A 26,589-nucleotide genomic window follows, 5' to 3' on the forward strand; every position below is an offset into this window, starting at 1 on the left:
CAGAATCTTCCCCTTCTGCATTTAACACAGCTGGAAAATCCACTTGACAGGTATACTTTGCACTGTCTATGAAGTAAACATTCAATTCTCCCAGAATCAGTCCAAGGCGTTTCTTAGCTTGCAGGGGTTTACTTCTGTTCTTTACAATTCTCAGCTGGTAACTTTAACCCTAGAATTGTTTTCGTGGTGGGTGTTTTTCCTGGAGGTTCTCTCTCTCGTGCAAGCTAGGCAAACCTTCCAGCCTCGTTTAAAATCCTGACAAATTTGGTCTTTTCAATCTGAATGTGAGCTCCCACCCACATTCCTGCAGGTTGAACTACAGAGAAATTTCGACCTCTAGTTGCTCTCTCTCTCTCTCCCAGATTCTGGCAGACTGCCTATATCTGTGAGTTTCAGGGATACCTTCTCCTCTCAAAGCCCATCTCCTTGGCAATGTGAGTGACATGGGCCTTGTGTCCAGGAAAAATGCTGATCGGCTGTCCTTGAACCCCAACAATTTTTTCTTGGAAGTAAACAAACAGTTTAAAGCATAAGTCCTTTCACCACTGATGCACAGTCGCAGCAGCGTGTACCATCTACAGGATGCACTGCAGGAACTCACCAAGCCTCCTTAGACAGCACCTTCCAAACTCACAACTGCTACCATCCAGAAGGACAAGGACAGCAAACACATGGGAACACCACCACCTCAAAGTTCCCCTCCATACCATTCACCATCCTGAAGGGCAGAATTTTCCCCCATCTGGAGGGTTGTGCGGGGGTGGGTGAGAGCGGACGTGAACCTGATCGGCGCCCCCAATTGGGTCCGCACTGCCACTTTACGTGGGCAGGCCAAATAAGGCCTGCCTAGTGTGACGCACACCTGGAAGCGCTGTACGCTCCCTGTGCGGGCAGGGTGGGACTCCCTGAGTCAGGGCCTGCACTCTTTCGCGAATGCACACGAAAGAGCGCAAAAATCTCCCTGAGCCACAGAGTGCCTCAGGGAAATTAGTTTATGGTTTAAACATTTAGATAAAGAAATGAAAAACTTTTAAAACATGTGACAGTGTCACATAAGCTGGGACGTGTCAATAAATTTTTTAAAAAGTTTTTATTGAATTTTTAAACATGTCATGAAACCTCATCCCACCCATGGATGAGGTTCCATGAAAAATGCGAAGGCCGCCTGGGCTCTTCGCCTGCCCGCCAGCCTTAAGGTTGGATGGGCAGCTGATTTTATCAATTCAATTAGTTTTTAACAGGCCTTAATAGGCCTTTGACAGTTTGGCAAGTGTGCAGCCGACTCAGCTGCGCACCCATCGAACTACAAATCTAAATGACGTATGGTAACGTTAGGACGCCTGCCCGACGTCACCGCGCATCATTTTACGTGTCGGTGAGCAGGCCCTGCCCCCGCTCGCCAACCCAAAAGTTCTTCCCTTAGAAATATATCGCCAATCCTTCACTGTCGCTGGATCAAAATCTTGGAGCTCCCTCCCTAACACCTGTACCTACACCACATGGACTGCAGCGGTTCAAGAAGGCAGCTCATCACCACCTTCTCAAGGGCAATTAGGGGTGGGCAATAAATGCTGGTCTAGCCACCAATGCCCATGTCCCATGAATGAATAAAAAAACGTATTTACAACCTGACATTCTTGGGATTTTGGAGACTAGCAGTCTAACCATTGTAACCATTAGGGGAGGCAGTGGTATAGTGGTATTGTCACTGCACTGGTAATCCAGAGACCCAGGGTATTGCTCTGGGGATCCGGATTCGAATTCTACCATGGCAGATGGTGGAATTTCAATTCAGTAAAAGAAATCTGGAATTAAAAGTCTAATGATGACCACAAAGCCATTGTTAATTGTTGTTAAAAACCCAACTGATTCACTTATGTCCTTAAGGGAAGGAAAGCTGCTATCCTCACCTGGTCTGGCCTACATGTGACTCCAGATCTACAATAATGTGGTTGACTCTTAAATGCCCTCTGAAATGGCCTAACAAGCCAGTAATTTGTATCATTCTGCTAAAAAGTCAATAAAAAAGAATGAAACTGGATGGACCACCCAGCATCGACCTAGGCACCGGAAACGACAATGGCAGACCCAGCCCTGTTGACCCTGCAAAGTCCTCCTTACTAACATCTGGGGCCTTGTGCCAAAATTGGGAGAGCTGTCTCACAGACTAGTCAAGCAACAGCCTGACATAGGCATACTCACGGAATTGTACCTTACAGACAATGTCCCAGACACGACTATCTCCATCCCTGGGTATGTTCTGTCCCACCGGCAGGACAGACCCAGCAGAGGTGGCAGCACAGCGGTATACAGTCAGGAGAGAGTTGCCCTGGGAGTCCTCAACATTGACTCCAGACGCTGTGAAGTCTCATGACAACAGGTCAAATATAGGCAAGGAAACCTCCTGCTGATTACCACCTACTGCCCCCCTTCAGCTGATGAATCAATACTTCTCCATGTTGAACCCTACCTGGAGGAAGCACTGAGGGTGGCAAAGGGACAGAATGAACTCGGGGTGGGGGACTTAAATGTCCATCACCTAGAGTGGCTCAGTAGCACTGCCACAGACCGAGCTGGTTGAGACCTAAAGGACATAGCTCCTAGACTGGGTCTGCGGCAGGTGATGAGGGAACCAAAAAGAGGGAAAAACATACTTGACCTCACCCTCATCAACCTACCTGCCACATATGCATCTGTCCATGACAGTATTGGTAGGAGTGACCACTGCACAGTCCTTGCGGAGACAAAGTCCCTTCTTCACATTGAGGATAGCTTCCATTGTGTTGCGTGGCACTTCCACCGTACTACATGGGATAGATTTCGAACAGATCAAGCAACTCAAGACTGGGCATCCATAAGGCACTGTGGGACATCAGCAGCAGCAGAATCTGTAACCTCATGGCCTGGCATACCCCCCCACCCGACCATTACCACCAAGCCACAGGATCAACCTTGATTCAATGAAGAGTGCAGGATGACATGCCAGGAGCAGCACAAGGCATACCAAAAAATGAGTTGTCAACCTGGTGAAGCTACGACACAGGATTACTTGCATGCCAAACTGCATAAGCAGCAAGTGATAGACAGAGCTAAGTGATTCCACAACCAGCAGATCAGATCTAAGCAATGCAGTCCTGCCACATCCAGTTGTAAATGGTAGTGGACAATTAACCAACTCACTGAAGAAGGAAGCTCCACAAATATTCCCATCCTTAATGATGGAGGAGTCTAGCACATCAGTGCAAAAGATAAGGCTGAAGCATTTGGAACAATCTTCAGCAGAAGTGCTGAGTGGATGACCTATCTGGGCCTTCTCCGGAGGCCCTCAGTATCACAGATACCAGTCTTCATCCAATTCGATTCACTGCACATGATATCAGGAAACGGCTGAAGGCACTGGATGCTGCAAAGGTTCTGGGCCCTAACAATATTCCGGCAGTAGTACTGAAGGTTTGTGCTCTGGAACTTGCAGCGCCTCTAGCCAAGCTGTTCCAGTACAGCGACAACACTGGCATCTACCCGGATATGTGGAAAATTGCCCAGGTATGTCCTGTACACAAAAAGCACTACAAATCCAACGCAGCCAATTACCGCTCTGTCAGTCTACTCTCAATCATCAATAAAGTAATGGAAGGGGTCATCAACAGTGCCAACAAGTGGCACTTGCTTAGCAATAACCTTCCCACAGTGCCCAGATTGGGTTCCGCCAGGGCCCCTTAGCTCCTTTCCTCTTTACAGCCTTTGTTCTAACATGGACAAAAAAGCTGAACTTCTAAGGTGAGGGGAGAATGACTGCCCTTGGCACAAAGGCCACATTTGACTGAGCCCTAGCAAAACTGGAGTCAATGGGAATCAGGGGGAAAACTCTCCCATGATTGAAGTCATACCTAGCACAAAGGAAGATGGTTGTGGTTGTTGGAGGTCAGTCATCTCAGCTGCAGGACAACATGCAGGAGTTCCTCAGGGTAGTGTCCTCAGCCCAACCATCTTCAGCTGCTTCATCATTGACCTTCCTTCCATCATAAGGTCAGAAGTGGGGTTGTTTGCTGGTGATTGAACAATGTTCAGCACCATTCATGATTTGTTATATACTGAAGCAGCCCAAGTCCAAATGCAGCAAGACATGGACAATATCCAGGCTTGGATTGACATGTGGCAAGTAACATTTATGCCACACAAGTGCCAGGCAATGACCATCTCCAACAAGAGATAATCTAACCATCACCCCTTGACATTCAATGGCATTACCGTTGCTGAAACCTCCTGTATCAACATCCTAGGGGTTAGCATTGACCAGAAACTGAACTGGATTAGCCATATAAATACTGTGGCAACAAGAGCAGGTCAGAGGCTTGTAATTGTGCCACGAGTAACTCCCCTCCTGACTCCCCAAAGCCTGCCCACCATCTACAAGGCACAAGTCAGGAGTGTGATGGAATCCTGTCCACTTGCTTGGATTGGTGCAACTCCAGCAACACACAAGGAATTTGACAACATCCAGGACAAAGCAGCCTGCTTGATTGGCAACCCTTCTTTAAACATTCACTCTCTCCACCACTGTCGAACAGTGGCAGCAGTGTGTACCATCTATAAGATGCACTGGAGGAGCTCACCAAGCCTCCTTCGGCTGCACCTTCCAAACCCTCGACCGCTACCATCTAGAAAGACAAGAGCAGCAGATACATGGGAATGCCACCACCTAGAATTTCCCCTCCAAGTCACTCACGTCCTGACTTGGAAATATTTCTTCACTGTCACTGGGTCAAAATCCTGGAACTCCCTCCCTATCAGCACTTTGGGTGCACCTACACCACAGGGACTGCTGTGATTCAAGAAGGCAGCTCACCACCGCCTTCTCAAGGGCAATTCGGGATGGGCAATAAAAGCTGGCCTAGCCAGCGAAACCCATATCCTGTAAAATGAATGAAATAAACACAGTGCTGCACCATTGTCTCCAAGTGTACCTTGCACCTTCTCAAAAAATCAACCCAGGCCTACCTTTAACCTTTAGCAGCCACACCACCCAAGCCTGTTGTTAGGCAGGCTTAAGAACAGGTCACATGATTTCTCTTAATTTTTACCCTGAATTAAAGAAACAATCCAAAAACATTACCTTATAAAGCTCATAATTCTAACTCTTGATTCTGCATAATGATGCCTAAATATCTGGACTTGGGGGTCGGTCTGTGCAAGATAGATATTACATTTTATCAACCAAAGATTTTTTGAAGACTTGTCTTCCTCTATTATTTCTAGTTTTTGTGTCAATGGGTAAATGGACCATTCAGTAGTACCCCACTTTGTAGGCCAGGATATACATAGGCCAGGCAAGTCTACGTCTGATTCCCTGGCCTGGCTAAAGTAAGAAATGTCAACTGGAATAGCGATGGGGAAATAAATATAATTGAGTTCAATATCCCTTGTTTTAAGGCATGTAAAAACCAACCAGCTCAGTTCTATTTCAACCCTCTTCTAATTACTTGTATTGGAAAGTACATTTTTGAGAACGTTGTATGAGACCTAAGCTCCAAAACAAAATAGAGAATTAAAGGCTGTTAAGCTGTTCATGGCTCGTAAGCCTTTTCAGTGGGTGGAATGGGGGAAGGCCACCAAGCTGGAAATATTTATCTTTTTAAGCATGCTAAGCAACAAGAGTGGCATTCAGACTTTAAATATTTTTTAGCCTTTGTGCATTGGACTGATCCTATCATGAGCATTCATGGTCTCAGGCCTCCAGTGTTCATAATACAGGAGTTGTTGCCTTAACTCTGCAAAAAAACTATTAGGTAAAATATAAGAAAAAATTGCACTAATTGTTGGTGAAAATTTAATGAGTTAGAGAACTGTATGGAATCAAAACCGTGTCTCCTAATCTTTTCAAAATTTACAAATTGAAAACACAGTCCTAAGAATCCTAGGACAGAATTTTCTGCTGTCGGGCAGGCCGGTCGGAAGTGGGCATGGAACCAATTGCTGCCCGCATTCGGTGGCGTGCCACCATTTTATGTGGGGGCCCAATTAAGGCCCACCCAGCATGACGTGTGCCCAGTAGCACTCAGCGCTATCTGTGCGGGCAGGGGGGAAGGAGGGAAAAGTCGGGGCGAAAGAGTGCAGAAATCTCCCTGAGGCACAGAGCTGCCTCAGTGAGATTAAGTTCACATTGAAAGTTTGAAATGAGGAAGGATTGAAATTATTTGGACACTCCCCCTCACATGAGCTGGGACATGTTTATGAAATGTGTAAAACATATTTATTAGTTTAATAAAACTTTCATGAAATCTCATCCTGCCCTTGGATGATGGTTGGACGGGCAGCATTCAGAATTAGTTCAATTGGTTTATTAATGGCCTTAACAGGCCTTTGACAGTTCGGTGGGCATGTGGCCGTCACCGGCACGCACTCGCTGAATGGAAGATCTGAATGCCGCGCGGTGATGTCGGGATGCATGCCCATTTTACATCATTTTCCGCGTTGTGGCCCGCCCCCGCATGCCAAAGAGCAAATTCTGCCCTTAGTGTTTCAAATTTACATTGAATGCAAGGTTAAAGCAGCTTCTCTGAATTTGTAGTTTTGGCAGAGCAGATTCTTCTGTTCAGTGTCAGCAGTCAAATCTCATAGGGCAGAATTTTTTGCTCGGCGGGTGGGGCACACCCGACCCACTCAAGCATGAAATGACCCGCGTTGACGTTGTCGAACGTGACGACATCAACACGCAATTGAGCGATAGTTTGGTTGGCGGGCGCGCATTGGACTCAGCAGCGCACCCGCCGACAATTAAAAGGCTTGTTAAGACCATTAAATAATCAATTAACTGACATTTTTCACTACACTGTCCAACCTAACGGTTGGCGGGCAGACAAAAAGACCAAGCGGTCTTTGCATTTTTTTGGAAACATCATCCACAGGCGGGATGACGTTTCCAAAAGCAAATAAAAATAAAAGTTTTAAAATTGAATTAATAACATGTCCCTGCTCATGTGACAGAATCACATGAGGGGACATGTTTTATTATGTTTTAATTTTCTTTATTTTTTTTTAGAAAACGGTTTATCTCCCTGAAGCAGCTTTGCACACATGTGCAAAATTCGTGCTCAGCCCGTTCACCCTCCTCCCCCCATCCGCACAGGCAGCGCTGAGCACTGCTGCTTGCAATTCATGCTGGGTGGGCCTTAATTGGCCCGCCAGCATGAAATTGCGGTCTGGTCCCGATCGCGGACGGTGGTCGGCTTCCCGGCCGCCCCCGGAAAGCCTGCCTGCCAAGGGTGAAATTTTGCCCAAACATGTGTACAGACCTGGGGCCTCAGCTTTTTACAATTTGTATCAATGACTTAGATGAGGGGAGTGAAAATACGGTAGCTAAGTTTGCAGATGACACAAAGATACGTAGGCAAGTATGTTGTAAAGAGGACATAAGGGAGTTACAGACGGATATAGATTGCTTGAGTGAGTGGGCAAAAATTGGGCAGTGGAGTATAATATGTGAAAATGTGAAGTTGTTCACCTTGGCAAGAAGAATAAAAAAGCAGAGTATTATTTAAATGGAGAACGGCTGCATAATTCTGAGATGTAGAGGGATCTAGGTGTTCTAGTGCTTGAGTCACAAAAAGTTAGTATGCAGATAGAGCAGGTAATTAAGAAGGCTAATGGAACACTATCCTTCATTATAAGAGGAATTGAACATTAAAGTAAGGATGTTATGCTCCTGTTATACAGGGCATTGATAAGACAACACCTTGAATAGTGTCTGCAGTTTCGGTCTCCTTATTTAAGGAAGGATGTCATTTCGTTGGAGGTGGTTCAGAGGAGATTTACTAGATTGATACCTGGAATACATGAGGAAAGATTGGGCAGACTAGGCTTGTTTGTATTGGAGTTTAGAAAACTGAGGGGGTGACTTGATTGAAGTATTTAAGATCCTGAACCATCTCGACAAGATTGTCGTGGAAAAGACATTTCCTCTTCTGGGTGAGCCCAGAACTAGGGGTCGCTGTTTTAAAATCAGGGGTCATCCTTTTAGGACAGAGATGAGGAGAATTTTTTTCTCTCAGAGGGTTGTGCAACTTTGGAACTCTGGCTCCGAAGCCGGTTGGGGTGGGGTCAGTGAATATTTTTAAGGTGGAGATAATTAGATTCTTGTTAGGCAAGGGAATTAAACGTTACTGGGGGGTAGATGGGAATGTGGAATTCAAAACACAAACAGATCAGCCATGATTTTATTGAATGGCAGAACAGGCTCGAGGGGCTGAATGTCTGACTTCTGCTCCTAGTTTGCATGTTCGTTGGCGGGAGAGCATTTTATTGTTATGGGTCAGGCAAGCACAGATGCCAATATGGTTGCATCTTTGGCACTCACTTATTTGCACCTGTTGGAAATTTTGATGCCCATACATCAGTTGGGAAAGGAGAGTTACTGATCATGGATATTTTCTCCCTGAGCCTAAAAGTTGGAAAATATATAAATCCTTCAGGGTTCCTGGGTTGGACCCACAGGAGAAGTTCATATTCATTGTTGTGGAGACCATTACATTTCCACCCATTTGATGTACTGACCACCACTGCAGGCCAGACCCTGTTCCACAGCTAAAAGAATCCTGTATCTGGATCTGCTCTGGAAACTGAATTAACATCAGGGCAAGTATATAATTTTTAAAAATTCATTCATTGGATGTGGGCATCAGTGGCAAAGCTGTTATTTACTGGCCATCCCTAATTGCCCATGAGACGGTGGTGGTGAGCCATCTTCTTCAACTGCCCTAATCCATCTGGTTTTAGGTGAATTATTTATCCATAAAATGTTTTACTTATTCTTCATATCTCTTTTTCATTTTGAAGACTTGTTACTGTCTAATTTTCTCTTATGTTATCCCCACATTGCACAACTGCTACAGCAGATAGAGCTGGCAGATAAATTTCTCCCAGTTCTTTATCTGTGGTGCTGTGACCTGACTACTAGAAGATTTATGTTGACTCAGGGATGACTGTCCCTTTGTCTTTCCCTTTCCCTGCGGAAAAGGTCACTTGTCCGCCACTTGAGACCTTTCCACAGATGTGTAGCTGAGACCAAATATTGAACTCACCATTCATTAGAGTCATGAGCTGCGTCTCAATTTTAATGAGATCACTGTGTTACCTTTTGATGTTACTTAATGTTCTTAATGAATCCATCTGCAGAAGTGGCAGTGACACACCCATTAATATTAATAATATTCAGTTGAATAGAATACAGAGATGTGCTTAGAATATTTTTCAACATGATTTAACCTGGAACAAATCTCTGCAATATTTTATTTTTCTAATTATTAAATTTCCTGACATACCAGTTGTGTACTAGTAGCAGGTAACCTTTTTGTTATTTTTAAAGTTAATTTTCCCTATGGCAAAAATAGAAATTTGTCTTGAGAGTTTGTTACTTGCTGCAAGAAGTGACATAATGGGATAAGGATATATTCAGTGAGCCCTAATTGATAATGCTGTGGATTTCACCAAGCATATAAATTCACAAACATTGTTTCTATCACACCGTATAGATGACAAGACCACATTTCGTATGCAGGTGCGGCAGGTGGAGGATTATCCTGTGGATTTATATTATCTTATGGACCTTTCCCTCTCCATGAAAGATGACTTGGATAACATCCGTGTCCTGGGTACAACGCTATCACGAGAGATGGCAAAGCTCACCAGCAACTTTCGCCTGGGCTTTGGAACATTTGTTGACAAACCAACATCACCATTTTCATACACAGGACCCAAATACCAGAACAACCCATGTGTAGGGTGAGTGATACTTAAGTATTTTTGCAGTGAGTTTCTCTTGGGCGATTAGGGATGGCCAATAAATAACAGCTTTGCCAGTGATGCCCACAGCCAATGAACAAATTCAAAAAATTATATATTGTCCTTAAGTTAATTAAGTGAAGGACAGTAAAAGCTTTACACTTCTTTGCTTCTGTCATGTACAGAGTATTTTTGTTAAATCACATACTTTCCTTGAATGATTTTTTTAATGTACTCAATATCCTGGAGAAACAATAAGTTAATTTGTAGCTAATACTTGGATATTATTATTTTTAAAGTACTCTGAACTACTGAGTTATTCCTGTAAAACTGAGGCCGTGAAACAAAATGTAGTTGCTGGATGACAAATAAAAGTTTAGGAAAGAATTTAGCAAGACAAGGTCATATGACCCAACAAACTTGTTCCACACTCAGATAATGCACCTAATAAAATGAAGTATTTTTGTCAAGTTTTAGCTTGTTATTGGCTCCTTTCATTCAGTCGTTGCACATCGAGATTAAAAACTAGTTATGCTGTTAGAAATCATGTCCTAACTTGCCATGTTGTTGTGAGGATTTAGCAGTTTGCTTGAGAAAAGAGCCAAGTGACACAGTTCAATCAGAATCACATGTGATGTGTTCACATATGTGCCTGACTGGCAATTTTGTGAGTGGAATAAAACTAAATTCTGCTGAACATAAGCTAGTATTCTGTCAGCTTGCTCCTCTCTAGATCTTCGTGTTGATCCAGGGCTTAAGCACAGGAAGAGGCTTTCAGCAATCTTTTGAGTGTCTCCTAAATGTGTTAACTGCCCAGATGTTTCCATGGTTGGTGAGGATAACTAAAGAAAGAAAGAAAGAACTTGCGTTGATAAAGCACTTTTCACATGCCTAAAAACCATTTATGATCACTTCTGGAGTGCACTCATTGTGATTTAAAGAGAAGTATATCAAAAGGATAATTTGGTTTAATCTAAAGAATGTGAACATTTATTATTTTCTTTGTGAGGAGTAGGTATTACTGTCACTTACTTGGCTGTTAATTTACTTTTTAATAAATTAGGTTGCCAGTTAAAGCTGAAAACCAAGGTCTGGTGTTGTGTCATTCTACAGCTTCTCAAAGCTGTGAGGAGGATCTAGTGGTGACATGGGGTAGAACTGGTAGCTAAGATTGTCTAAAAAATATTTTTCTGTTTGTTATACTTAGTTTGCAATCGTAATTACCTAGCTATCAGGGTAGGTGTAAAGTCAGAGTCATAGAGTCATAGAGATGTCTACAGCACAGAAAAAGGCCCTTCGGCCAATCAAGTCTGTGCCAGTCAAACAAGTACCTAACTATTCTAATCCCATTTTCTGGCACTAAGCCCATAGGCTTGTATGCCATGGCATGGCAATTGCATATCCAAATACTTCTTAAATGTTATGGGGGTTTCTGCCTTTATCACCCTTTCAGGCAGTGGGTTCCAGATTCCCACCACCCTCTGTGCGAAAAATTCTTCCTCACATCCCCTCTAAACCTCCTGCCTCTTACCTTAAATCTATGCCCCTGGTTATTGATCCCTCCACCAAGGGGAAAAGTTCCTTCCTGTCTACCCTATCTATGCCCCTCATAATTTTATACACCTCAATCATGTCCCTCCTCAATCTCCTCTGCTCCAAGGAAAATAACCCCAGTTTATCCAATCTCTCCTCATAATTAAAACTCTCCAGCTCAGGCAACATCCTAGTAAATCTCCTCTGTACTCTCTCTCATGCAATCACATCCTTCCTATAATGCAGATTCCAGAACTGCACGCAATACTCTAGCTGTGGCATAACCAGCCTTTTATACAGTTCCAGCATAACCTCCCCGTTCTTATATTCTTTGCCTCGGCTGATAAAGGCAAATGTCCCATATGCCTTTTCAACCACCTTATCTACCTGTCCCGCTACCTTAAGGAATTGGTGGACATGCACACCAAGGTCCCTCTGATCCTCGGTACATCCCAGGGTCCTACCATTCATCGTGTATTCCTTTGCCTTGTTTGCCCTGTCCATGTGCATCACCTCACACTTATCCAGATTAAATTCCATTTGCCACTGATCAGCCCACCTGACCAGCCTATCTATATCCTCCTGTAATCTAAAGCTATTCTCCTCACTACTCACCACCCCAAAAATTTTCATGGCGTTCGCAATTATTGATATTATAGAGGCTCACTTGTAGGAGTAGTCTGAAACACAGAAACCTGAAATATATCCAGAATAAAAAGATTTAAAAACATAATATCATTCTGTTAGGGACTTTACCCAGCTATTTAGTCTCTTGAAAAAAGATTCTGCAAGGTTTCACCATGCTCTTTAAAGCTAGGTCATGCAACATTCCTAAATGTCTATAAAATTTTTATCCTGTATTAACTGTCCTTGAAAATTGTGACACGGATCTTCCGGTCAGTATCGATGCTATGCGTGTTGCCACTGCCAGTGACGATTTCTGCTGCATGACCTTTTTGCACACTGTCAGCTGGGACTTCTGATCCTGGCTGCTGCACCAATGGGTCAGCGCAGCCATCTCAATGAAAGACCAAACAAATGTAGGAGAAGATGGGCGAAGAGAGTAATTGCCCCTTTTTTCTACATTAGCTGCCATATTCAGGTAAGATTTTAAAGGTTTCAAGTCTTCCAGCGGCTTAGTGAGTGGGTGGCAGAGTGAGTAAGTGAGTGGGTGGGTATGAATGGGTGAGTGCCTGGGTGGGTAAATGGGTTGGGTAGTCAGGTCAGGGAGGCAGTTGGATTGGTGGAGGTAGTCGGGTGGGGGTGAATAGTCAGGTTGGGTCAGGGCTGATTTGGGGGAGGGGGGAGTCGGTTGTGGTACTCAGTGCAGATTCGCTGACTAATCACTGAGCTAGACCAAGTCCTAACCAGCATAACATTCCCTGGGTAGATGGCCAGGTAAGTCCCACATGCCTGGCCCAAGTCTCTGACACTGAGCACAGTGGAGACATTCGTGGAGGTTCTAGGCAGCGGAAGTCAGCACATCAGAAGTTTAAGCTTCGCAGGCAATTTCAAAGCATGTGTCTGCGTCAAAGGCTTCTGCGAGGTCCTGACAACTCCCAACTTAACTTCTAGCTTAACAATACAGATACTGGAAGATTTGGGCTGTATTTCTTGACATGGCATTTACAAAGTCTTAGCAATTTAGGCATCATCATGTAAGAAAACATGCAGCCATTAATATCTATTTGTCATAATATAACCATTAATACATAAGGAAAAAATAAAAGGCAAAAAAATGTTTTAATTGAGATTCAACTACCTTTACTTAATTATTTAAACAGTGCTGGGGGTAAAATTCATCTTGCATGATAGCACAAAATGGCAACATCCAATCAGCACTCCATTTTGTGTCCTTTACTTCAACTTTAATGCTGAGTATTAAATGAACTGCCAATTGTTAGTGCCCATTTTGCATTCCGAACCAAGATTAACTACGTCCCTTCTGATTTTGCTGGGTTTATATTTATAATGTTTATAATGATAGGACCATTATACCTTGTAGCAACTATTTATTATTCAACTGCTCAGGTGCAGCTGTGTATATAACTTTATATGATGCTTTAAGAACACAGAGTTTAATTGTTGGGCCCTTTGTAACCTACATTTTTCATTTTACTAAAATTATTGTTATGGAATGTCCTTACCCCTAATTAATCTCTGTTTAATGGGGTGTGACAAAGACAGGACACCAGGGAAAGCTACCACAAAAATGATCTGCCCTATTATATTACAACACTGTTGGGGATTAATGAAAGTGCATTTTGTGAAGTGCTAAAATAGTTTCCTCGATGAATAGTCTCGATTATGTGCCATGAAGAAGACCAGTGAACACTACAGAACAATTTTTGTCACTGTTTTCCTCTTGTAACGTCTCTGCTGGAATCAACTGAAGTCAAAACCCTCAGGGAAGGTGGAGGGAAGAACTGATGAAAACACAGTAGGAACATTGATGACTTTTTAATTACATGATGCTGACCTTCAAGTTTCTATGATGCAGCATGTCATTCAGAAACAGATTAGTTCAGGATAGTAGAATAAAGTGTGAGTGCTTCAGAGGTATTCACAACACTTCACACAGGCTTCAACAGGCCTACTCCTGCTCCTGTTTCTTGTGATCTTATGATCTCTTTATGGACAAGATTTATGTTTGGAGATAGAGTTTGAGAATTAGTTTCACATGATTAAAATTTTTGTTCCAGCAAATATGATAGGTCATCATTCCTTCAAATAGTCTTCTGTTACAACAGCTTTGCTTATTGCAAAATCACTGATGCCTCCAGGTATCCTTCATTCTTTAAGAATCTTTTTTCCCACCACCATCCCCTCCCTCCACCCCACCCCACCCCCCACTAGGGCCATCTGTCTCAACTTGCTCATGTTGTTCTTTTCTGAGTGCTTACCCTGGTCCAGCTATTATCACATTCTGCTTTCTACTCTTAATGTCACCATTAGCACCTCCTTTAGCTAGTACCACCACCATTAACACCCCTTTGACCTCTTGTTTATGACATCTTTTGCAATCTCTCCTTTGCCTCCACCTATCGCTGGCCTTCTGTCCAGCTTCACCTGTTCCATGCCCCTTAAACAGTATAAATTTCACCACATTTTTACTTCTCTTTAGCTCTGAAGAAGAGACATTTGGACTTGAAACGTTAATTCTGTCTTTCTCTCCTCAGATTCTGTCAGACTTGCTGAGTTTTTCCATCATTTTGTATCCTTCGTTCTTTCTTTGTGTACCCTCCTTTTTTAACTTATACAGCAGTCTTCATTGCAAAGAACTGGTTCCTATAATGAATTTAAAATTTATGATCCTTACTTATGGAACTGTGCTGGACAAGTATCTGGGGAAACTCTTTCGCACAGACCTCTTTGGGTCTGGGTTTCTTTTCCTTCTTTAGTAACTTGTGGTTTACCAGACTAATCCATTTGGTAGTCAGCCTGGAAATCCACAAATCCGACAATCAAGAGTTGCTTAAAATTTGTAGCAAGTAAAAACTTATTCCAGAAATTATATCAAGTTCCTTTTTTTAAATGTTTGGAAGAAATTTAGAAATACCCACTGGGCAAAATTTAATAGATCCTCACCGGGGTTGGGGGGGCTAGATGGTATAGTTTGCTGGCCTTCCCGCTGCCCTCCTGCCCGACCCCGACTATCCTCAATGAATGACTACTTAAGGAGGTCAAGAGCAAGGGTGAAGCCTGGCAAGTTACCCTTATCAGGCCTCTGGCAGGAAGGCAGGCATGCTCCCTCACTGGCTTTCCACATCAGGGCCCCACCCTCTCCGGGTGCTTCCTCCCCCCCTGAGCCTCTCCATCAAGAACACCCAACCCCAACCCGACCTTCCCTCCTGATCCTCCTGTCACACCCCCTACACTTACCTTCATCATGGCTCCAGGACTTAGACTCTGGGGACTGTTTGTGGTCCCAGCAGAGGCTACCACTCCTAGGTGATGCTGCTGGGTTACAGAGCTGCTGGCCAATCTGATTGGCTGACAGCTCTCTGAGGCAAGACTTACTCCTCAGTGAAGGACGGAAGCCTCACCTCCAGCCAATTGACACTCCTCACTGGCTGAGGGACAGCCCGACTCTTTGCATGGCACCACCTCTTAAATCCTGCCCATTATTTCACTGTGTGTGAAATGCTTTGCAATATCCTGAGAGATGCAAAAAGCTATTGTGAAAAAGCAAGTTCTTCCTAAATTTTCTACTTGATCTCCTGTGGCATTGCTCTCAGTTAGATTTTGCAGCATGGTTGTGACATTTAAGATGAAACTGTATTTAACCTAGACTTCCTCTTTAAATCCACTGTTTCAGATGTTCTCCGAGGGAAAGTGTATTAAATAGTCATGTTCTCAAGACATTGAGTCAGATTTTTAGAGTGTATCATTATTTTGTTGAAACTTTCCTTCAAGTTAATAATTAGCTAGTACTGATGCACTCTGCTTTGCTGTTTGAAGTTGCCTGCATAACAGTGTTTTCTATCTGGGCTGTCACAGTTAATAAGTAACATGAATACATCCTATTGTTCTGTACCTTTCTGATTCACACAGTCGAGCCAAATTGGTTAGAATTATCCTTAACTGATCATAGTGTCCTTGTTCTGTTAAGTTCATTCTCACTTTGTTTCACCCGTTATTGCTTATGTTCATTCCTTTTCTCAGTTTTTTTTTCTGCACCTATGGGCAGAATTTCAACTTCCAAGGAAGGCTGGTTTGGGTGAGGACAGGGTGGGGTAGAGGGTGCAGGATGGGTGCTGTGAAAGGCAAGGAAAGAAAATCACATCAGCTCCGGGTTTTACTTGTTTGGGTATATAGGTGAGTAGGGAATCTCTATGGAGCTGCTGGGCAAGTTGTCAAAATATTCAAAAAGGCAACTAATTGAGAATTTAACCCAGCATTCTGACCTTCACAACTATTGCATTGGCTTGCCTAGCTGTGTGGAACTTGCCAGAAGCACAGCAGGGAGTGATTGACAAATAAAAAGTAGTGCTGGGAAGTCTTTAAAGAATAAAATTCCAAAGTTTTTGACCAGTACTTTACAGTATTTGTTCAGGAAGCCTGATTTCACTGCTTGGGGCTCATTTCCAACATTTTAAACGTGCTTTCACCTACCTTGCAGCTTACTCACCTTCATCTCAATTTACCTGCTGTCAGCATTCACTACAGCCTGGGAGTAACTTTTGCAGCAGTGGTATGGACTTCTATTGCGGCATAACACAAGTTTCAACAACAGCAGCAGCCCCAGGAGCCACACCAACAGTTGCAACACCAACAGCGCTAGGAACAGCAACAGTAGCAACACTAACAGTAGCAGCCTTGTCCTCAGTCACATGCTGGACATTGGGCGGGTGGGCGCAGAGCTTCAGGTTGAAGGAGGGATGCTCCTAACACAGGGATCAGCAGAGGATCAGCTTTCTCAAATGATGGAGCAGCAGTCACTCAGGGGGTTCAGATTTTTGCAACTGGTTGTGGCTGACATCTGCAAAACCCCTTTCCAAGAGGATGAGGTGGGCACGGTCAGTCGCCGTCAAGGTCATCAGAGCCCTGAATTTCTTTGTCTTTGGCTCCTTCCAGGGAATTGCTGATGGCATCTCAAGGATCTCTCAATCTTCTGCCCATAATTTATTTCCCAGGTTACCAGTGCCTTTTATATCAAGGCAGCCACTTTGACACAGATGAGGCCAGTCAGGCATAGAGGGTTGTTAGGTTCGCTGCAGTGACTGGATTCCCATAGGAACACGATGTTACTGACTGCACACATTTTGCAGTCAAGGCCTCCTCAGATCTGCCTAAAGTCTTCATTAATCACAAGAGATTCCACTCCTTCAATATTCAGTTTGTGATCATCCTTGTATGTGCTAGTTATCCCAGGAGCTGCCATGATTCATTCATTATGCGGCATTACATGACCTGCAGGTTTTTGTCAGCAGTTGACTTCTTGGAGGCCGGGGCTACCATCTGAAGCCCAGGCTGATGATTGCTGTAAGGAACCCGACCAGCACTGGCAGCCTCCACAACTTCCAGCCATGCCTATTTACTTTGGGTGGATGGCCTTTTACTCCGATTCACCAGAAACAACGTGCCCCTTCTGGCCATCATCACTTACAGCATAATCTCAAGGGAAGAGCCAAAGAACCGAGCTGGAAACACTTCCACGCCTACCTTCCATGTCCTTGCCTCTAGAAGTCTTATCAGGATTTCCTCCAGCCATCCTGACCCAAAGGAAGATGGTTGTGGTTGTTGGAGGCCAGTCATCTCATTTCCAGGACATCACTCCAGGAGTTCCTCAGGATAGTATCCAAGACCCAAACATCTTCAAGTGCCTCATCACTGGCCTTCCTTCCATCCATAAGGTTGGAAGTAGGGATGTTCACTGATGATTGCACAATGTTCAGCTCCATTCGCGACTCCTCAGATACTGAAGCAGTCCATGTCCCAATGCAGCAGGACCTGGACAATATCCACACTTGGGCTGACAAGTGGCAAGTAACATTCTCGTCACACAAGTGCCAGGCAATGACCATCTCCAACAAGAGAGAATCTAAACATCGCCCCTTGACACTCAGTGACATTACCATCGCTGAATCCCTGACTATCAACATCCTGGGGGTTACCATTGACAAGAAACTGAACTGGTCTAGCTATAAATACTGTGGCTACAAGTGCAGGTCAGAGGCTAGGAATCCTGTGGTGAATTACTCATCTCCTGACTCCCCAAAGCCTGTCCACCTTCTACAAGGCACAAGTTAAGTGTGTGATAGAATACACTCCACTTACCCGGGTGAGTGCAGCGCCAACAACACTCATGAAGCTTGACACCATTCAGGACAAAGCAGCTCACTCAATTGTCACCCCTTCCACGAGCATTCACTTCCTCCACCACTGACGAACAGTGGCAGCAGTGTGTACCATCTGCAAGATGCACTGCAGAAACTCACCAAGACTCCTTAGGCAGCACCTTCCAAAACCATGACTGCTACCATCTGGAAGGAGAAGGCAGCAGATACATTTGAACACCACCACCTGGAAGCTCCCCTCCAAGCCACTCACCATCTTGACTTGGAAATATATCGACATTCTTTCACTCTTGCTGGGTCAAAATCCTCCCTCCCTAACAGCACTGTGAGTGTACCTACACCACGTGAACTGCAGCGGTTCAAAAAGGCAGCTCACCACCACCTTCTTAAGGGCAATTAGGGATGGGCAATAAATGCTGGCCTAGCCAGCGACGCCTACACCCCATAAATGAGTAATAATAATAAAAAAACCCTTGCCAGGGTCCTTCTAAAAGAAAGCCTCATTCACAGGCTGCAGGTCATCTTCATTCTGCATTTTATGATGCGTATGAAGAAGGATTCTAATGCCATGGCTGTGTTAAAGAGCCACTGAGTGGACAATTTCTAGCCTTGATACCTGCCTTCCTGTTGCACGTGGCTCTGTTCAGATAGAATTTTCTTTCATTTCTTTACAGTCATTTCTTTTTTTCTTCTGCCCTTAATTTTTAGTTTCCTTTTAAAGAGGTCAAAGTAACTATTAAGTTGATAAAAGCAAAATACTGTGGATGCTGGAAATCTGAAACAAAAACAGAAAATTCTGGAAAACTCAGCAGGTCTAACAGCATCTGTGGAGAGAAACGGTTAATGTTTCGAGTCCATACGGACTTGAAATGTTAACTCTGTCTTTCTTTCCACTATTAAGTTGATGATGTTTACCAGGGTGGAGTAGTTCACAAATCATAAGGAGAGACTGAGCATGGAAATAGGGGAGTCCACTTCAGGGCACTGTTGATAATTGGCCAGTTGGCTAGGCTCATTTTGCTCACTGGAGATGGACATCCTTCCCCTGCTTGAGTCAAAGTAACTCTGTAATACCCTAAATGGTGGAATGGTCCTGGCTAGACAAGCAGAGGGAAGCTAAACATAGAAATGTAGAAAATAGGAGCAGGAGTAGGCAATTCGGCCCTTCGAGCCTGCTCCGTCATTCATTATGATCATGGCTGATCATCCAACTCAATAGCCTGATCCCTTTCGCTCCAAGAGCTTTATCTAACTCCTTCTTGAAAACATACAATGTTTTGGCCTCAACTATTTTCTGTGGTAGCAAATTCCACAGGCTCACCACTCTCTGGGTGAAGAAATTGCTCCTCATCTCAGTCCTAAATGGTATACCCCGTATCCTCAGAATGTGTATCCTCAGTACTCTATGCTTGTAAACAGCACTGTTTTAGCATGGAAATATTCCAGCATTTGACCAGCAAGTCAGGGATGGACTTTTAAGTGATGTTTTCTTAATAGCTTGGTTGGAGAATCTTAAAACATGACTGGGCATCCAAATGTGTCAGGCTAAGATAACAGTTGGTATTGAAGTTAGTCATACTCAAGTTCACTTTCCTGCAGATTAACAAAATACTTCTGATCCTTAGTGCAACTACAAAATAGCCAAGTGGTTATGGTACTGGGCTTGTAACCCCAAGATCAAGAGTTCAAATCTCACAATGGCAAACTATGAAACAATGTAACTTCATCTGAAAACAGATGGAAATGTGTTTGTACTGGAAAGAGTTACAGCACAAAACAATGGGGAAAAGTATGATGTGGCAGCAAAGCATTCTAATAGAGCAAAAGTAAGAAAATATTATACCTTTACAATCTGAGATATTCAGTACTAAATTGACATCTAAAACATTGTAACTTTGGATTGACAATTTTGGTCCAATTTTGAGTATGTAGCAGTCACTGTATGAGTCATGATGACTATCAAAGATCCATGTTTCAGTTGAAAAAGCACAGAGTAACTGCACATGACCACAGCTCCAAATTGCACTTCCTTTTATATGCAACTCTACTTATACCCCCCTGCCATTTTTCTGGTCAATTCCTGTGTGAACCATCTATCTTCTATCTTATCAGATCAGTGCCATCAGCACGTGCACAACTCAACTCAATTACACTACATATAGGCCGGGATTTTCCAGTCCCGTTGTGGCGGGATCTGTCACCGGAGATTCGGTGGCCCAGTCAAATTCCATTGGCTTTCAGCAGGGCTGGATGATTCCGGTGGTGGGCGGGGCTGGAAAATCCTGCCCATAAACTGACCAAACAAAAATGGCCAGGAGAACTGTAACAGCAGTTAGAAACCTGGCACACTTTTTGAAAGAAACATCTGTTTTTACATCTTTAAACAGAAGATAGAAGCCATATATGTCTCTGAAGATCATTTATATCTAGGACACCCACAACCTCTTGTTTTCATCTAAAAAGTAACACCTTCTAACAAGTGCTATGACCCAGCCCACATCTGTTGTACTGATTCTGACAGCCCTGATGTACACTAAGCCATTTGGTTAGCTCTATAATTACCATCACATATGGTCACATTAGTGTAAGTGGGTTGAGTTGTGCATGTGCTGATGACAAAAAGAGAATGAGGATGAAGATATCAAACTCACGGAGAGAATCTGCGTGGTTCTTAAGCAAATTGATATAGGGAGTGACAAGGTATTGGAGGTGTTGGTAGGCTTAAAAGTGGACAAATCTCCATGTCCGGGGGATTTGTGACCCAGACTGCTGAGGGAGGCAAGGGAGGAGATCGCAGGGGTTCTGGCCCAAATTTTTAATTCCTCTCTGGCCACGGGGGAGGTGCCAGAGGACTGGAGAACAGCTAATGTAGTTTCGCTATTTAAGAAGGGTTGTAGAGATAAGCCAGGGAACCACAGGCCAGTGAGTCTCACATCAGTGATAGGGAAACTATTGGAGAAAATTCTGAGGGAGAGAATCTATCTCCACTTGGAGATGCAAGGTTTGATCAGGGATAGTCAGCATGGCTTTGTCAGAGGGAGGTCATGCCTAACAAATTTGATTGAATTTTTTGAGGAGGTGACCAGGTGTGTAGATGAGGGTAGTGCAGTTGATGTAGTCTATGTGGATTTCAGCAAAGCCTTTGACAAGGTCCCACATGGGAGACTTATAAGGAGGGCAAATGCACATGGGATATAGGGTAATTTGATAAGGTGGATTCAAAATTTGCTTAGTTGTATGAGACAGAGGGTGAGGACAGAAGGATGCTATAGTGACTGGAAGCCAGTGTCCAGTGGCGTACCACAGGGATCTGTGCTCGGTCCCTATTATTTGTCATTTATACAAACGACCATAGATGACTATGTGGGGGGTAGGATTAGTAAGTTAGCGAATGGAATAAAGATTGGCCGGGTGGTTAACAGTGAGGTTGGATGTCTTGGGCTACAGGAAGATATAGACGGGATGGTCAAATGGGCAGATATTTGGCAGATGGAATTTAACCCTGAAAAGTGTGAGGTGAGACACTTTGGAAGGAGTAATTTGACAAGGAAATATTCAATAAACAGGAAGTTCACAGAACAGGCACTAGGAAGTTCTGAGGAACAAAGGGACCTTGGCGTGTGCGTCCATAGATCTCTGAAGGCAGAGGGGCATGTTATTGGGGCGGTGAAAAAGGCATATGGGACACTTACCTTTATCAGTCGAGGCATAGATTACAAAAGTAGGAAGGTCATGTTGGAGTTGTGTAGACCTTTGGTGAGGCCACAGCTGGAGTACTGTGTGCAGTTCTGGTCGCCACATTATAGGAAGGATGTGATTACACTGGAGGGGGTGCAGAGGAGATTCACAAGGATGTTGCCTGGGATGAAACATTTAAGTCATGAAGAGAGGTTGGATAGATTTGGGTTGTTTTCGTTGAAGCAGAGAAGACTGAGGGGCAACCTGATCGAGGTGTACAAGATTATGAGAGGCATGGACAGGGTGGGTAGGGAGCAGCTGTTTCCCTTAGTTGAAGGGTCAGTCACGAGGGGTCATAAGTTCAAGGTGGGGGGCAGGAGGTTTAGGGGGGATGTGAGGAAAAACTTTGTTACCCAGAGGGTGATGACGGTCTGGAATGCGCTGCCTGGGAGGGTGGTGGAGGTGGGTTGCCTCACATCCTTTAAAAAGTGCCTGGATGAGCACTTGGCATGTCATAACATTCAAGGCTATGGGCCAAGTGCTTGTAAATGGGATTAAGTGGGTAGGTCAGGTGTTTCTCACATGTTGGTGGGCCGAAGGGCCTCTTCTGCACTGTGTGATTCTGTGATTCTGATTCTGTGACACTGATCTGATAAGATAGAAGATAGATGGTTCATACAGGAATTGACCAGAAAAATGGCAGGGCGGGGTATGAGTGGAGTTGCATATAAACGGAAGTGAAATGTGGCAGCTGTAGTCATGTGCCCCGCTGTACTTTTTCAATTGAAACATGGATCTTTGAGATAGTTATCCTGACTCATACGGTGACTGCTACATACTCAACATTGTCAATCCAAAATGACAACGTCTTAGATGTCAATTTAGTACTGAATATCTCAGATTGTAAAGATACATTATTTTCTTACTTTTGCTCTATTAGAATGTTTTGCTGCCACATCATACTTTTTCCCATTGTTTTGTGCTATATTTGCACTAAGGATCAAAAGTATTTTGTTAATCTGCATGAAAGTGAACTTGAGTATGACTTACCTCAATACCAACTATTATCTTAATACTGACACAACACATATTAATTGTGTAGATGGCATTTCTGCGTAAAGGTTTTAGGAAGTTCTGGAGAAGTATGGCCCCAACAAATATCTAAAAACTGCAACAAGTGCCTGTATCTTTTTTATCAAGTTTTTCCTCCGCTTTATACCTGGGGCATGATGAGTTTCCAGGCACAGAGCAGAAGAAAAATGGGCAGAGACTAGTTATGTTGGGTCTCCATCTCCTTTTGCAGTAGTAAACCACAAGTTACTAAAAAGGGAAACAGTGGTGATGGAAACACAATTATGGGCTTTGGGAAGGTGGGTATTTATGGTAGAAGGATAGATATGAGTGTTGTTTAGCATTGATATGTCCCAAGGAATAAGATTGCCTAGCCAGTTGCTCCCATCACTAATTTCCATATCCCACTGATTATTTCATAACTCCTTCCATCCCCCATTACTTTTGAAATCCTCATTTGTATGTTTGCTGAGTCTATTATGAGACATGAATAAGGGGGAAGAAGAAAAAGAAGCAAAACAAAAACAGAATTACCTAGAAAAACTCAGGTCTGGCAGCATCGGCGGAGAAGAACAAAGTTGACATTTCGAGTCCTCATGGCCCTTCAACAGAACTGAGTAAAATTAGGAGAGGGGTGAAATATAAGCTGGTTAGGGTGGCTGGGGGGGGGGGGGGGGGGGGGGGGGGGGGGGGGGGGTGGGGTGGTGGTGGTTGTAGGGACAAGCAAGCAGTGATAGGAGCAGGGAGCAGATAATCAAACACCAGGAGAGAAATGGAAAGCAATGAAGGTGACCAACGCAAAAGAGAGATACAGAAATCCTATCGGAGAGAAGTCTTCTCTCTGACAGGATTTCCATATCTCTCTTTAGCCTTGTTCACCTTCATCGCTTTCTATTTCTCTCCTGGTGTTTGAATATTATCTGCTCCTATCACTTCTTGCTTGTCCCTACAACCATTCTCTCTCTCCCCCCCCCCACCCCAAACCTTAAACCGGCTTATATTTTTTTGTTTTTGTTTTGGATTTCCAGCATCCGCAATTTTTTGTTTTTAAGAAAAAGAAGCAGGTTGCAAAAGGAGCAGAAGATACAATTCAGGCAAGAATTTGTAAACATAAAATAAATACTATAAAATATATGTATATATATGATAGAAATATATTGCTTTACACTTGATGTTCTCAGTTGGCCATTTGCGAGATTACCATTGTAGTATCAAGGAAGTGTTTAGTCTTTTGGGAAGAACAGGCAAACAATTTTTTTAAAACTGCAGCACAAGTAACACATTATGAGAAAGGGTCATGACAGCTACATTTGATACATAGACCCCTGTATTTGTGGGAGCGGGGGCAGAGACTTTGCCAGGATGGAGAAGGAACCTGGAAATGTTGGAAACACAGAGATCTAGCCAAATTTAATGGCAGGATCTCATTATAATTTTTCTTACTCCATTTCCTGCTTGGCAACTGGCTAGATTGTCCATTTGAGCAGCCGCTAGGTTGGACAAACAAAGACCGAAGGCTGCATCTAGGGGCTGGGCCTTTTGGGGAGCAGTCAGGAGGGGGGCTGGAGGACAGTTACTGGGAAACATTGCAGGCTCATGGGTGTAACCTGGCCAGAAGACATCTCAGGTTGATGGAGTGGTTGGACTGACAAACAGGAGAGAGGAAGACCGGGAAGCATCGTAGGCTGGTGTTAGAGACTGTGAAAGATGTGTGCTGAGGCCAATTATGGCAGAAGATTTGATTGAGGGGCCAGGGGTATGCTTTTCTGCTCCTATTGGCCCACAGGCAATGCTCTGACAGGAACTTACCATGACTGTGTTGGCTGAAAAAGAATTATCAAGCCTAATCCCACGTTCCAGCTCTTGGTCCTTAGCATATCCAAGTATTCTTTTTAAAATATGATGAGTGTTTCTGCCTACATCACCCTTTCAGGCAGTGAAATCGAGACCACAGTCACCCTCTCCATGAAAAAAATTATCCTTGACTCTCACCCCCTGTCTAATCCTTCTATTAAATCTGCACATTAAATCTATACCCCTGGTTATTAACCTCTTTGTGAACTGGAATAGGTCCTTCCTATCCATTCTATTGAGACCCCTCATAATTTTATACATCTCAATTGAATTTTCTTTCAGATTCCTGTGTTCCAAAGAAAATTACCCCAGCCTATAAATCTTCCCTCACAGCTAAAATTTTCCATTCCTGATAACATCCACATAACTCGCCTCCGTACCCGCTCTTGTGTGATCGCATCCTATCTGTAATACAATGTCCAGAACTGTATGCAATAATCTAGTTTCAGACTAACTAGTTTCCCCAGGATCAGTTAGTTACACCCACTTCTTCTCAGCTGTGCGGTTTTCCAGGCTCTGGGAAACTCGGATGGCCAGTGTTAAATTTAAATGTCTACCAAAATCTCAGGAACAAGGACTCCATTGGATATTATAATCACCAGTTCAACATCCAGGTTACCTGGATGCATTGAAACTCAGCACAGTTAAACTGTAAACAGGCACATTTGCTGCATGTTGGAGGCAAAACTTCACAAATTTGCCTGTTAGCCCATCCCCTCATTCCATTTGCCCACCCTCTTCCACCTATCTTGTGGGAGGTGGAGTGCGGATGGGATTTAAAATCCACCTCCTCCCGCCGTCCCCCATAGTTGTGAATTTCCATGAACAAGTTTATAATAAAAAGGGTCTTTATAAACTTATAACACAATAATTACACCTCTTGACTGGTGTTGATGCTACAGCACCACCATTGAACAGGGAGTCTGGTTACAGCATGACTGGTTTACATAGCCCCTTTCTATTATCAATGTGGACATCAGAATTTGTAAAAAAAAGTTGTCAATAAGTCCATATAGACATAGGATTTAATATATTAACCAATAGATTTTTTTATTGGGTATGATTCCATTTTGCAAAGTATCTTTCAGATTTTTGTCTCTAAAGCTTCACAAAGGGTCCCCTGATAATTGTTATGGCACAGCAGATGGTAAATGCTGAGCTGCTCAAATCCCAAAGGGAAACTTGAAACAACTGCCACAACTGTTTTGCACTTTGTATATTTGGAGATGCATGCATCGAATTCAGTAGTAATAAGTCTCCAAGTCTTATAGATTTCTGAAAAAACTAAATTAAAACTTCACTAAATAAAAAAATGATTTTAAGCACATACATAGGTTTACAAATATAATCACTTCTAGCTCCCCTAATTAATCTAACACCCAGTTGCACCTCTGTTAAGACAACAGTAAAAGCACATAGGGGACAATTTTCTCCCTGTCAGGCGGGTCGGTCAGGAGTGAGCATGGGTGGGCCCGGAGCCGATTGTTGCCTGTGAACTGTCAAAGGCCTATTAAGGCCAATAAAAAACAATTAACGTTATTATCAACGCTGCCCATCCAACCTTAAAGTTGGCTGGCAGGCGAAGAGCCAAAGCGGCCTTTGAGTTTTTCAGTAAACCTCATCCATGAGCGGGATGAGGTTTCCTGAAGATTTTATGAAATAAACAAATAATTTATTCACATTTCATAAACATGTCCCAGCTTGCGCGCGAAGGAGCACAGAAATCTACTTGAGGCACAGAGCTGCCTCAGGGAGATTAAGTTCATGTTGAAATATTTAAATAAAGGTAAAAATTATTTAGACATGTCCCCTCATGTGACAGTGTCACATGGGCTGGGACATGTTTATGCAATGTGAGTAAATTATTTTATTAATT

The 26,589-nt window shown here is 43.5% G+C and overlaps 1 protein-coding gene across 2 annotated transcripts in view; it reads left to right on the plus strand.

Annotated features, from left to right (window-relative positions):
- The window catches only part of itgb5 (integrin, beta 5), a 191,541-nt gene that overhangs the window by 11,684 nt on the left and 153,268 nt on the right, over positions 1-26,589 (plus strand). The window contains exons 4-5 of one of the 2 annotated variants that reach the window (XM_041200573.1): positions 9,528-9,777; positions 23,888-23,953. In XM_041200573.1, the coding sequence (XP_041056507.1) occupies positions 9,528-9,777; positions 23,888-23,953 (316 nt within the window). The remainder of the gene's footprint in view (positions 1-9,527; positions 9,778-23,887; positions 23,954-26,589) is intronic. The other variant, XM_041200574.1, reaches the window with a different exon arrangement.

Source organism: Carcharodon carcharias, chromosome 12, assembly GCF_017639515.1.
Source record: "Carcharodon carcharias isolate sCarCar2 chromosome 12, sCarCar2.pri, whole genome shotgun sequence".
Lineage (NCBI taxonomy): Eukaryota > Metazoa > Chordata > Chondrichthyes > Lamniformes > Lamnidae > Carcharodon > Carcharodon carcharias.